Source organism: Ricinus communis, chromosome 9 (assembly GCF_019578655.1).
Source record: "Ricinus communis isolate WT05 ecotype wild-type chromosome 9, ASM1957865v1, whole genome shotgun sequence".
Classification (NCBI taxonomy): Eukaryota; Viridiplantae; Streptophyta; class Magnoliopsida; order Malpighiales; family Euphorbiaceae; genus Ricinus; species Ricinus communis.
In genome coordinates, this window is record NC_063264.1 from 2373140 (window position 1) to 2387398 (window position 14259).

Below are 14259 nucleotides of genomic sequence, written 5' to 3' on the forward strand. Positions count from 1 at the left end.
CCACAAAGGATACCCTTCCACTTTTAAGCCTTGATTTTTAGTTTCTTGATCATCCCCTTTTTATCATTAATCTTCTATCTCTTTCTAATAATTCTATAATAATGTTTTCCATTGTCACCTAAACTTGGTATCATTTCATATCATTGCCTTCTATGTTCCTATTATTATTATCACTGCTATTGTTAATAGGAATTATCATTGTAAGGAGGCACTAGCTACTATCTTTTTTTAATTATTGTTTAAGAAAAAAGAAACTTTTTTCTTTCTTGTTTGGATGAAGATTAGGGTTGATATATGTGGGTTCAGTTCAACCCAACAATTGTCCATCAGGACCCAGAAAAATGAAGTGCAAACTTGGATTAGTTGTAGGAAAATAAAAGCCCAATAGAGAGATGTAAGGCCCTAAAGACACTCAATTACCATATCCTTTCTTGCTCTCTTTTTTTTTTTTCCGTTTTTTGGTGATCAATAAATGATCCTGGTAAACTCAGAAGAACTGCATGGATTATTGATCATTTTCTTAATAAAATGAAAGAGATTGTTATATTCTTACTATCATTAATAACATTACCAAAAGAACAATTTGTTTTTCTTCTGAAGTGCATGACATTTTCTGATTTCTCATAACAATTAAGAAAATACTATTTCATAACATTGCCTAATTAACCTAATAGTAACAAAGCCACTAAATTTTATACCCAAAATGATAATCATGTCCAAGTTATCAACTCCCTCTCTACCTTTATCTACTCTAAATTGGAGCAATTTTGATATTGAATTGTAGTTACAGTAACACTTATTCTAAGTTCCACAACTCTAATTATTATTATTATCATCATTATATAAAATAATCTAGGAAAAGGTTATTGTCTAATTATGGTACTAACTTGTCATTGTCCACGTAAGATTTTACCCTTTTCTGAAAGAAACAAAACCAAATCATAATAACTAATTAACCACAGAATTATTTTCTTAATCTTGTTAGTGAAATCTAATTACTTCCCACTAGTAATTTCCCAACAAGCTACTTCACCTACCAGAACATGAAGGGTTAAGATCTCATATTATATATTAAACCCCATGCTAAATATGAAAAACTCAAAATTTAAACATGCTAAACTAACTTTATTTTTATCTGTTGATTAGTGAGCTTCAATGGTCATCTTTAGGCAGGAGGAGATAATCCATTCAATCACTTGGCAAGTATGTATTGAACACAGTCCTGAGTTTTTTCTGCCAGACCATCTTTTCACTTCAAGTGCACACTAATCTCTCTTGTTTGTTCTTGTTCCTCCAACATTTAATGCATATATAATATGATGCTACCATATTAATTCTTGTTTACTTGGTAAAAGAGTCAAACCAATCGTGTACGAGTCCTGTACTCATTCAGGTGGTGACTTAGATTCTTTTTCTCCTTTCTGAAGAACAGCAAGCATTACTTGTAACTATTAAAAGTGAAAGGTGCAGATTGCAGAGGTACATATAAATGCCATTGCCCAGTTAAAAGAGACCGATCGAGTAACTGGACAAAATATTTTAAATCGGCTAAGCAAGGGAAGGGCTCTAGCCCATTAGTAATTTAGACTTGATTTTGGAACTTGAAAATGTGGAAGACGATAAGCCCAACCCACAGACCAGTTTGGTTGTTTTCTATTTAGTATTATAGCTTCCTGTAGTTTTGTTCAAAGATCGAGAGTCAAAACTTGCCATTTTTAATGAGCTCAAACTGCTCCAGGGTTCACTTTCTAAAAGAAAAGAAAATGCACCCATAAGTTAGAAAGGCCCAATTCAGAAGTAGTTATGCTATAGCAAAGCGAAAGCTTCAAAATAAATTTGTAATCCAAACCAAATTTGTGCTGTGGTAAAGCAATAGCCACAGCCATAGTAGCTCAACATTCAAGCAAAAATGATTTACTAACAACATGGCAATTGCCTACGCATCTGAATCGCAAGTTGTCGTATTTTTATATAAGCATATCCGAGCTCTCAATCTCTTGAAATATGCATTTTCAGACCTCATTATTTTGGGGGAGAAGTGGCTAATCCATATGCAACCATTGGTGGATATGAAGGCAAATCTCTAAAAGCTAGTAAAGAGAAAAATGTCAAATTTCTGAGTTGTAATGAAATAGTAGATTGACTATTGAAGTAGGCATATAAGCATACTTTTCCAAGGGACAAAAATGATTCTGGGACAAGATGGGGTGACATGGATAACGCATGGCAACATCTTTAACCCAATTATAGTCACGTGTAGATTCTCTATCATGATGCGACAAAGAGCTGTTAGATTGCATCATATATATGGTGACTTCCACGCCAGATGTATAATCATCATCATACAAAAGAAAATTAAAAATAATAATATACAAATACATTTACTTTTTCCATTAATACATATAATATAGTCGACCCAAGAACTCCCATGCAGAAAACCTAAATACACAAACCGAAACCCAAAACCCATTATCTAATCTTTACAATCCTTATAATCCTGTGTTTCTTAATCATGTGTTCATTGCATTGACAGCTCTAACATACATATACATAGTTAAATACAACATTGAATAGAATGATAATTAATTATATATATATATATATATATATATATATAGATAGAGAGAGAGAGAGAGAAGGAATAAAAGGGTATAATCAAGAGTATGGATTTGTTCTTTAATGATCTAAGAACATAAGAGACATAAGGAGTGAAAGAAAAGAAAATAAACCAAAGAAAAAAGAGAAAAAAAAAATAATAAAGAGAAAGAAAGTTCATATAAACCTGAAAAACAAAGAGCACTTTTCATCTCTCCCCCCCCACTACACAAAATAGCTCAAAAATCTTAGGCGTGACAAGCCTAAGTGGGGTGCATTATCATTATACATCCCAAATTCATTGCCTCTTTTCTATGCTTCCAACAATATCATCTCATCTCAATCTCTAAATCCTTTCCCCCACCTTTCTTTTTTTTTTTTCTAGAAAAAAAGAAAAAGAAAAAAAAATAATCTTTCTACACAAGTCGATCTCACATTCATCACCCCCTTAGACACCAATCACGTTTCTCCACGTCGTCACTTAAATATCACCCGCCCTAAATATTTTTCTACTCAAATTCTAAACCCTAATTCTTTGCCTCTCTCCCCCTCAATATATCTACCACCTTTTACCTTCACCAATCTTTCCGATTTACTTCCGGCGGGCCGTGAACGTTTGAAATACAACGCTTCCTGTGGCTGGGAACTCATCCACTGTGCAACTCCGGCATTTCATTCCAAGTGGGTCGAGTGAATGGGCAACACGTGTCCACACTTCATGGCTATTGCATGTAGTAGATACAGACATCGTTGCTGGGCGGAAAACTTGAACAACTTTCTTTAAAACCTCAGCAACATCATCATCACTATCGTCGAAGATGGACCCGACACATTCAAAGCTTGCATAGCTGTAACCATCTTCTGGGGTAACATGAATGGTGGAGTAACGATCACTATCAATACCATTCATGGAATATCCACAAGGGTCAAATGCAAAATCGCAAATTATAGCCCCCGGATTGATATCACCAATACCCGTAAGTTTAGTCATTTCTTTGCCGGCTACATCACCATTCTTGCCATCACCAGCTGGCTGAAAGAACTTACGAGCCAAGACGCGGTCAAGCTCAGTCATGCAAACCTCAATGGTGTAAAGATGGTGGTTTTGAGATATGAAATGATTTTGATCACTAGCAGTAAAGACATGCCATGAATGAGAAGTCATCTTAGAAGGCATAACGGAAGCTTTTCTGTAGCAAAGGTTGGAAGGAAGAGTTTCCTCGAGATAGATGACTTCTTCTTTGAAACTGGTATGAGGGAAAGGCTGTGATTTAGGGAAGATAAAGTTACCTCTTGTGTACCTACAAGAACACAAAGAAAGGCCGAGATTGCAAGCATAGTGTAACAATGGACGGATGGATTTGAGGAGTTGGGTGGTCCCACAAGTCTTGATGATGATCTTGGTAGGGTAGACAAAGAGACTTGATTCTGATAACACGTAAGCATCGAAATACTGGTTACCAACAGCAGATACAACAGTACATTGTACAGCATTTAATACATTTACTAATGACTCAAATTCAAGAAGCCTAAGACCCATATTGTCAACCATCACTGGGTCATCACCAAAGAAATGAAGCTCCAGTCTTTTCTCAAAACCTTCAAATCCAGACACAGCCATTTGAAACTATATATATATATAATGTTTGTATACTTGAAGAATATATATCACAATCTTGAAACTGAAGAAATCCAAGGAAAAAGATAAGATATGCGTAAGTATAGAAGGAGAAACAGATATAGATAAAGATCTTTTTGGGGAGTGAAAGACTACAGGTGAGAGAGAGAAGAGGGGTCTGTATGGGATTTATAGGTGGGTAAGAAAGGGTGATCTGCGAGTGGGGTTAGGGTGAGAAGGGAAGATAGTGAGTGAAGGAGAGAGGGGGGGCATGCGGGTGAGGCAACCAAGAATCATGATTGCAGGCATAATGAAGTGAATAAGATGATGATATGCTTTCAACCCAAAATATATATATATATATATATATATATATAAATCTAATTTCTATATAGTGAAGAATTATTTGTGAAATCTTTCTCACAGACATGAACAGGGAACGGATTTTATGCCCACGCGCATGCATATATATTCTTTTTTCTCCCTCATCTCTCTTTGTATTATTGTTCATTGTCTATTAATTCAATTGTCACTGTATACTGAGTGAGTGTGATCTGCCAAATTTTCCAGTATAGATCAGTCTCCAGCCACTATATTCTTCCACTGCACTCATTAATAGTATAAAACACAGATAATAAATAATAATAACCAAAATCCTATCTGACACCGCAAGGCATAAACTCTCCTACAAGATAAACTCCGTCTCTAATTTTAGTATGAGCATCTAACAGAGTCCCTTTTAATTTAGTTAAAAAATTATCTGACGCTCTAAGATATTAAAATCAAATTTCGCTTAAAGATTGATTTTCTTTTATCTTGTACAATTTGTTAAATTTAGTGATCAGTTTCATTACACATTCAGAATAGACAGGGACCAAATGATTGAAATCTTCATGTTTATCTTTCCTTTGAATTAAAAAGGAAAACAGAATCAAATGCATGGTAAACTGGACAAGATTAATTAGACATTAATTCAAGATTAAGGATGGGCAGGAACAGCCCCAGCAAATAGGAAATCAACAAGATTTTCGAAATGGGGCCAGTCAAAATTCAACGTTCACAATTAGAAACTACTGTGCCTAAGTCATTCCCATTTTGACACTTTTTATGGAACACAAACATAATCATATGCTAGATCGACTGTATGTTTTTATATATGCATGACAACAATTATTAGGATTGCAACGAAAAATAAAGTAACTAACCTAATGAGAACTTAATTTTGCCGTTTATAGGCCAATATCAAGTAGATGTATAGCTAGCCAGGAAGCAGACCAAAAACAGCAGAAAACAAAATAAAACATAAAACATTATAATTAATATCGAAAAAAAAAGACATTATAATTAATAAAAACAAAAGCTTCAATTGCTTAAAAGGAGTCTAGATTTTTCTGATAACGCCTATTGGATAATAGAAAGGTGAAAACTATAGTATATATGGAGCTAGCAATAGCATCATGTGAAAACTACTTGTTTACAGAGACCACCTTGTCGTTTTCAAAGAAGGCAAAGTTTTAATTAGCAAAAAGCTAGACGTGCCCAAATATCATCAATATATTACCGTAAATATAATAATTATGCACAACACAAACTATTCCAAGTCTTAACAAATTGAAGAAAAAGAAGAAGAAGAAGAAGAAGAAGAAGAAGAAGAAGGAATCAGGCGTGGCAGATAGATAATGAGAATATCCTTGAATTGGGGAGACCCCCCGTACGTGAATTGAAAAGCACTGACTCACATCATGGGTTATTCTCCATGCAATATTTCATGTAAGGGAGGCACTGTCATAACATCTGTATTGTAAATTAATTAATTTGTTTAAACCATGCAGAGCTGGAAAAAAAAAAGTTTAATTAAGGAAAATGACAAGACGCCCTTTTAATTACTGTCTAAGCTGCTTTTGAGTTTGAAAAGGGTAATTGAATAAACCATGCACGATCATCATTTAAATGTCGAGATGTCTTCTACAATGACACCTTAATTAGTTTCAGGGACGAAGCCTTGACCGGTAGAGCAAAGCTGGATCGCCATTTTCATATTCGTTTTGATTACCAGGGTTGTTGGTTCCCTAATACAAATGAACCTAGCTGAAAAGCAAGAATTAGTGGAATAGGAGTAATTAGTGGTTAGGTAGGCCAATGTAGATTACGTAATTGACTTGTTCATATACCTTGCTCATCAATTTTAATTTTGTATACCCTTCTTGGCTTATAATTTAAGACATTGAATACAAGATTATTATAGTTTAATAATTCAACATGATAAACTCTATGGAAGTTGAGTTTTAAATAAAAATTTATGATATAGGGCAGACAGAAAGCATATAATAAGTTTGTATAAAAATAGAAATACAAAAGGTGAGGGCAGTGAGTGTATATATGACCACATATAGCTAGGTAAGGTAATTAAGATAGATAGATAGAAAGAGAGGGATATGTAGTGTAGAGAAAGAGTGGAAAATGCAATGATGGAAAATGGTGAGTTTAGAATCAAAGTTTGCAGTTTTAAGGGCAGGAAATGATTCAGAATTGTAAGCGTCATGAATAATCTTATGGAGGGTGTGGCTGGCAGCCTCCATTATGACCACAAATTGCCACATCCTGAGCTGCACGCGCACCCACCAAACTCAAAACACTATCCATCCCAAAACACAATACACAAACATATGTATAACACCCATTTTCCTCAACTCATCTAAAATCTTTCTTTCTTTCTTCTCTTTTGTTTTTAATATTTAAGCTCTTTCATGATCAAGATTGGTCAACCACTTCCAACTATAATGTTTACTTTAAAAGTCTCAACCAGACTGATCTTCTTCTTCAACAAAATCCCACCTTTTACATCAAAAGATGTAACCAAAATCTTCTTTCTTAGGATGAAATTTCGGGAATATAGCTAGTTCAATTTCAATGGGCATTTCTTCTTCTTCTTTTCTCCCCTTATTATGATAGAGTTAAAGACACTAATCCTATGTTTTGGACCCACTAGTCACCTTTTTAACCCTAACACCCCCTTCCACCCAAATCATACAATGCTAGCCCTAACCCCATGATTGGACCCACTCATCAGTTTGTATTGTGTCCCCGACAACCACCGTGGCAGCTGGACCCACACAACTACACATCATCTTATTGTGTGCCCTAACTTCTTGGCAACATAAGGGGTCCATTAGTCGATCATCTAGGGCTAAAATTTTGTTTTTGGGACATGAAGTCCCCACAAGTTTACTAGGTTGGGCAGACATTTCAATCTTGTTGGGCATGGAAATTACAAGTTACCTTTAGCCGCCATACATTGCCCTTTGCATGCGCACAATTTCCACACATGTGGCAATTTTTGATGCAAAAGAATTTTGGGGTTTTGCTTGAATTGTATATTTTGAGTTTTCTTTCTTTCCTTCTTTGATATTTTTTCCCTCTTTTTCCTTGAGCACTAATGAGAGCATTCTGTGAGTGCTACTGTACCATGCGTACATAAATTTTGACAAAATTTTATAAAGGCCCACCACATATTGTTGTTTTATTTCTTGGATGTGGCCACTGTATGTGATAAGTTAGTGCCTAAAAGATTTGAGATTTTAGCCTTTAAAGAGAGAGAGAGAAAGGGTTCATTCTCATGGGACACCAATAATCTCAAGAAAAGCTATCAACCCTTTTCTTTTTGGGTTGTTTTCTTTATGGGTGCTTGAGGTCATGCCAAGATCGAATGGTGTAAAGTTCCTTTCCATTGACCTTTTTTCCTTTGCTTTAAACTAAATAGAATATGAACAACTTTTACGTTTCTTTATTCGTATATTAGGGTTCTACTTAAATTAAAATAAAAATATATATAACTTATAAACAGTAACGAATTCTCTAATAACTTTATACACATTCTGATTATTTTCTTAGAAAAAAAAACTTATATTTGAGTTTTATATATTTGACTGATGATCACAGAAATTACTAAAACTTAAAGCAAATCTTGCATATTAGAAAATATTAATGGTTCCCACAAGAATCATACCTCGTAGGGTGCCAAGATTTTCGAGGCAAACAAGACATGTTAGGGAGAGAGTTCTTTTAAAATGGGGATAATTCGAAAGATACCATATGTTTGGCCGCTTGCCCCACCCAAAAGCAATAACCTAAAACACTACGTACAAAGTGACCAAATAATTTTGTGCCTCGAGCCCAGCCATAGCCAGAGAGGCAAAAATCTATCTCGAAATATGAATGCCAAGATTCCAGAGAGAGAGAGAGAGAGAGAGAGACCCAACAAGCTACATCATTCCTCGTGCTTGCCTATCAAATTTAATAGAAAATTAAAATTATTTTATTCTAAAATCTTTTCTTGTTTAAAAGAAATTTTGAAAGATAAAAAAATCCACAGCTACAAGCAAGCATGATTCTACTGTGTGACTTGTGACACTTCTCTCTGACTCACTGCTGTCTTATTCGCTTCCTTTCCCGTACAGCTTAAGTCTGTTATGAGAAAAAAAAAAATAAAAAAAAAAAAACCTATCCAATCATGGCCTGTTGCAACTCACCGAGTTAACTCGATAAACATATGCATCAATTCTTTCTATCTCTTTCGTGCAGAAGTTGCAAGTCTAAGTCAAGTTTTCATGTAAACTTGACAATTTTTATTGGGGGTCATTCTTTTTTTGTCTCGGATTGCCTTTGGTTGTCAGGATATGATCATAAATATTCTCGTTACTGTATTATATTTGTGTTTGCATATAGGAACATGACAAGAAGGAGATTTAGTTCAGTCCCGACAATAATTATTAGTATTACATAAAATGGAATTACTATCCTAATAGAAATATTAATTTTTGTAATGCTAAGCTCTGTTAATGGTTTTCTTGGAAAACTATTGAGATGCATGGTCACATACATCTGAGTTAGGGGAAAGCGAGTTGTGTGAATGGTGGTGCTGACATAAACATATGCGTCACTCCTATGGTTTGGGTGCAAAAGTTGAGAAATAAGAAAGAGTAAAAGTTTCGGAAGTGGGCCAAAAAAACAGGATGAAACACAAGAAAAAGAATATAAATATATATAAGAAAATGTCCCATGAAGAGAGTTTCAAGAGATTTCATCAGAATTAGAGAGACCATTTTGTTTTTATATTTTTTACAACCAATTTGATAAGAAATATATAATACATATTATTATATATATAGAGATTGAAGAGTGAGGGGTCAGGCATGGATATGTAAACATGGAGGCCATCATGTTCCCTCTGCTCCAAACTCTCTGCCCTCTTCAAAAGTTCCCATTTACTTATTACCTATCTTTTTACATTTTCCTGACTCAAAACCCACCACCATTGCCATTTTGTTTTATTTTATTTCATTACATTAAACAAAAAGACTTAACCCCTTATCTTATTTTACCACTGTTACTACTGCTGCTACTGCATTTCATTAGGAGCAGTATACTTACTTAAGTGGGTTGAAAAGCTATTGCAAATTTTATTTATTTTTTCACTTTCTACAATCAGAATACTTAGAAAGTTTGTGATTAGGCAGCACTGCCGACATCTTGGAACTCTTAATACTTTGCTTTTAATGAGTGCTTTTCTGTCATATAGATTCTAATCGCGTACTACATATGATTACCTTGTATTTTATTATATACATAAACCTAATTACCTTTGATATATAGAGTTATATATATTAATTTTTTAGTTAATTTTACACTAGTAAACTAAACACATAGCACTAGTATCACTAATTAAATGTCATATTAACTATGCTAATCAATAAATAACTTAGTTTATGTTCTCACTTTTGTTCGGGTTTTCTCATCCTTGGTTACTTAATAATACGATTATATAACATTTATAACCCAAAAAAATATTTAAAAAGAAATATAAAATACCCTTTGTTGTTTATCACCCAACCTCTTAATTAAGCTTATAATAGATTAAAGAAGAAAAAAATGATATAAGGTTTAACTGGTGAAGGTGAAAACCATATCATATGGGGGGTTATTAGGCAGACAAGAATCTATTGGAGAAGCAATGAGAAGATGGAAAAAGAAGTGTAATCCTGATAGAAATGTAACATAATGATTATAATGTTGATATGTTATGAGTAGATTGTATGCTTAACGTGACATGAATAATACTTGTATATTGTAAAGGGTTTTCACTTTACTAATTGAAATTTTTACTAATTAATCAATTAGACCCTCTCACTGTAAATAATGATACCTTTTTATTTTTATTCTTATTTTTCTATTTAAATATTATGCATGTTTGAGATTATAGAGGTAGAAAGGATCCTATGTTTATAAGAGAATATCAAATCAATTAATTAAGATTGGGTACGAAATTTCATATTTAAAGCATAGGGTTTGTTGCATCACTCAAAATTCGAAGACTTCTATAATTATTTTTAAGATTATGTTAATATATAGGCCAATTAATATGTAATTTTGTTGATAGAATTTGTGGTCTTTGTTCTAAAATTTCTTTTATTTTTAATCGCTTAACTCAGGCTTTCATTTGTTGAGTTAAGATTGAGCTCTTGGTATTAATGTATCTCATTTATTTATATCACTGTATTCACAGTTAGAATTAAATTTATTTATGCATATAAAAACCTCTTAGAAAATGTGATAGATGGAACAATGAGCAAATCACTGTTTTCTGCTTGAGTTTTGACCTTAATTATTCTTTCTTCCCTTTATCTGAAAATTGAAATGAAATTATCATCCACTTATTACTTCTAATACACTTTATTCCATCTGTCTACATATTTAATCTCTCAAATTTTAATCTAAGCAACATTTTCATCCTCGAATTTTATAAAATATTTTTTTGGTCCTTAAAAGGATGACAAATAAGGGGTTAATTGTTGTTTTATATAGAATTTTGAAGTTATTTTAAAAGTAGTTGTAACACCCGGAATTTTTTTTATATATTTAATAATGAGTTTTTTTATTTAAGTTAATTTTAGCTTTATTTTTATTGGGTTTAATTTGAAATGATTTAATGAAAAATTTAATATTAATCAAATAAATGAGTTATTTTCTATACCCAATTAGTTTGAAATTTTAAGAAATTATTTGAGAAATGATTATATTTTGGTTATTCAAAATTTTTCCAAATGCATATTTATATAAGTAAAATTATATATTGAAAAATTTTGAAAGAAATTATAAAGGATGTTTTTATAAAAGAATTTTGGGAAAATTGGTATTATAATTGATTAGTAGTATTAAATTTTAAGTTGGAATTTGATTATTTAATTTAATTATGTGTTAGGACTAAATTGGAAATTTATTTTGGAATAAGGATTGAAAGTATAATGTTATTTTTATGGGGTTTTAATGGAAATTTGTGAGCTTGGTATTTTTGTAAATAAATATGTCGGTCAGGGGTATTTTTGTAATTGTGTATTTTCAATAATTCGGATTTGCCCCAAATTAAATAGTTAGGGGCTTAATTGAAAGGCTAAAAAGAAGTTTGGGGGTCAAATTGGAATTCTGCAGGATGAAATTGTAAGTAATTAAGAAAGTTGAGGGACCAAATTGTAATAAAGAAAAGTTCAGGGGTCAAATGCCGATATTGAAGGGAAAGAAATCGGGGAAGAAGAGAGGAAGAGAGAGAAAAAGCGGGCGTCAGAAGAAGGAGGAGGGTTTGCGTTGTCACCGGTGATCGTCGGCGGATCCGGCCTTGGCGGGCGGCGCGTAGGCGAAATCGCAAGCGTGGGCGGCTTCCAGCCGTTCGCCGTTCGGTGGCCTTCCTACCGATCTCGGTGGCGATCAACTCCTCTGAGAGCTTCCTTTGGCAGCATGGCGTCGGTTTTGGTGGCCGGAGGAGAGAGTTCCGTGAAGTGGAGGCAGCCGTGTTTTGGGCTTTTCCGCGAGCTCCCGGCGGAGGATGGATGATTGAAGGGCGATCCCAGACTCGAGCTTCAAGCATGGCACCGGTTTCGTGGCGATCGGGCTTTGTTGGCAAATCGACGGTCGAGATCGTCCGCAAATCTCCCGGATGATCGGGTGTCGGATCGGAAAATCGGGCGGGAATCATCGTCCGGTAGCGTCGTTGTGAGTTCGATGGTGTGTTCGGATCGTCGATCGGACTCCGAGGCGAGTCGACCGTAGCCGGCGTCTCGGTAATTATCTTTGGCCCGTTAATTTTAGAAATTCTTGGTTTAATTGTGTCTATTGGATTATATTGTGTATTTGATAATTTTTGTGAGTCAAAATAATTGTCCGTTAGTTGCCCTTGTGTTTTGTCTTTGTGTGGCGAGTCGGAAATAGTGAAGTTTGGGACCCGACTCCGTTGCTTAAATTGTTGGATATTTGGAGTGTTTTTCGGTCCTGGACCCGCTTTTACAGGGGGTAATGTTCGTGTTGTAGGGAGGTTCTCGGATTTTCGGTAGAATTCTCCCGAGTCGAGATTCTTAGAGTCAGTCCCAGGAGTCTAGACCTAGGATTAATGATCGATTGTCTCGGTATTGATAAATTGTTTTCCGTGATTAGATGATCTGTCATTTCGCCCAACCGAGGCACCGGAGCGAGCTAGGAGGTCGCCCAAACCCTGTGAGTTAAAGTCATTTAATCATTGCACTATTGCTAAGTCTGATTTAATATGCTATTTTGAAAGTTTATGCATAATATGGTTATTAGTATCGCAGTGTAAATAATTTCACTGGACTATTAATTATTGAAAATAATATAAATATTATTATTAGTAACGTTATAATAATACATATATTATTATTCTGTCGACACGAATTGCACGTTGCCTTATCCTAAATTTTTAATCTTTATTTCGATAAGTGTTGAATGATTTTATTAGACAATGATATTTATTAAATGTGGTGATTGCGATTTGGGAAATGTGGCTTGTAGAACATGCCGCCTGATGGGTTACATCAGGACCGCGTGCGCACCGGTAATGATCATAGACATAAGGTTATTATGGATTTGTTTGCCCTGATCGAGCATTGCTCTTTCGGGGTCGAGTTCGATTGATTAGGAGTTAAGGTCCCCGATCGAGCGATGCTCTCTGGCTTATTTAGAATTCAAGTGTTCAGGCTGGAGGTAAGGACCCTGATCGAGCTTGCTCTCTGGGCGCCAGTCTTATTGGATTAAGAGAGCCGAATGGCTACTAGATTTCTTATTTGGATATTTAAGTGACCGGTCGGAGGTAAGGTCCCTGGTCGAGCATTGCTCTCGAGCGATCTTATTGGATTAAGAGAGCCGAATGGCTACTAGATTTTGGGGTTTAGGGTTCTACCGAGCCACTCGTCCCGTGAAAAGTAAAAATATATTTTTATTTATTTCATTTATTTATTTATTATAGTATTGATTATAATATGGATTGCATTTACGTGCATGGTTGATATTTTGATTCGAATGATTAATATTTTATGTGAAGGAAATAGTAGGGTATGATTATAGTATGATTTGAATAATCTATGTTTTCCAGAAGAACAGTCCTAGATTATTTGATTTTAACTCACTCTAGACCGCCTCCATTTATGTTTTTTTCAGATTCGTGACTATTAGTTCTCCCGCGACTCTTATTCAATAACCCGACTCCTTCATCATCGGGTGATGTATTTGATTTGGTATGTAAATTGGTAAATCTTAGATTCTCCGCAGTAGTAATTAGTAGATGTATCAGTTGTAAATTTTCTGAGCTTCGGGTCTCGCCTAGTTTTTCTGGTAGACCGAAGTAATTTTGTAAAGTGTAACTATTAAGATAATTTATGGTTTTAATAATATTAATTTGAGATGAGATTTGTTTAAATCAGTGAGTGTCGGGTTTACTACGGGTTTCGGTGGCCTTAAGCCTACCCATTCCCTAGTGCCGGTCACGGGCCCACGGGTGGGGTCGTGACAGTAGTGGACTAATATATTATGAAAAGGGACTAGATTGTATATTTTTAGAAATTAAGGATGAGTACATTAAATTTTCAAACAAGAGGGATTGAACTATAATTAGAATCAAAATTAGGAGGAAATAGTAATTTGTTCACAAAATAACCTAAATAGTGTAAAGAAAAAAACAAGGTGAGCAAAGAAAATAGTAAAAAGGG

At 34.5% G+C, this 14259-nt stretch overlaps 1 protein-coding gene across 1 annotated transcript; it reads right to left on the reverse strand.

Annotated features, from left to right (window-relative positions):
* Nucleotides 1–2638: 2638 nt before the first annotated feature.
* LOC8261507 (S-adenosylmethionine decarboxylase proenzyme 4) lies at nucleotides 2639–4510 on the reverse strand. Its single transcript, XM_002516772.4, has one exon. The coding sequence runs from the start codon at nucleotides 4214–4216 to the stop codon at nucleotides 3188–3190; it is 1029 nt and encodes a 342-aa protein (XP_002516818.1). The 5' UTR covers nucleotides 4217–4510; the 3' UTR covers nucleotides 2639–3187.
* Between the last annotated feature and the right edge of the window lie 9749 nt (nucleotides 4511–14259).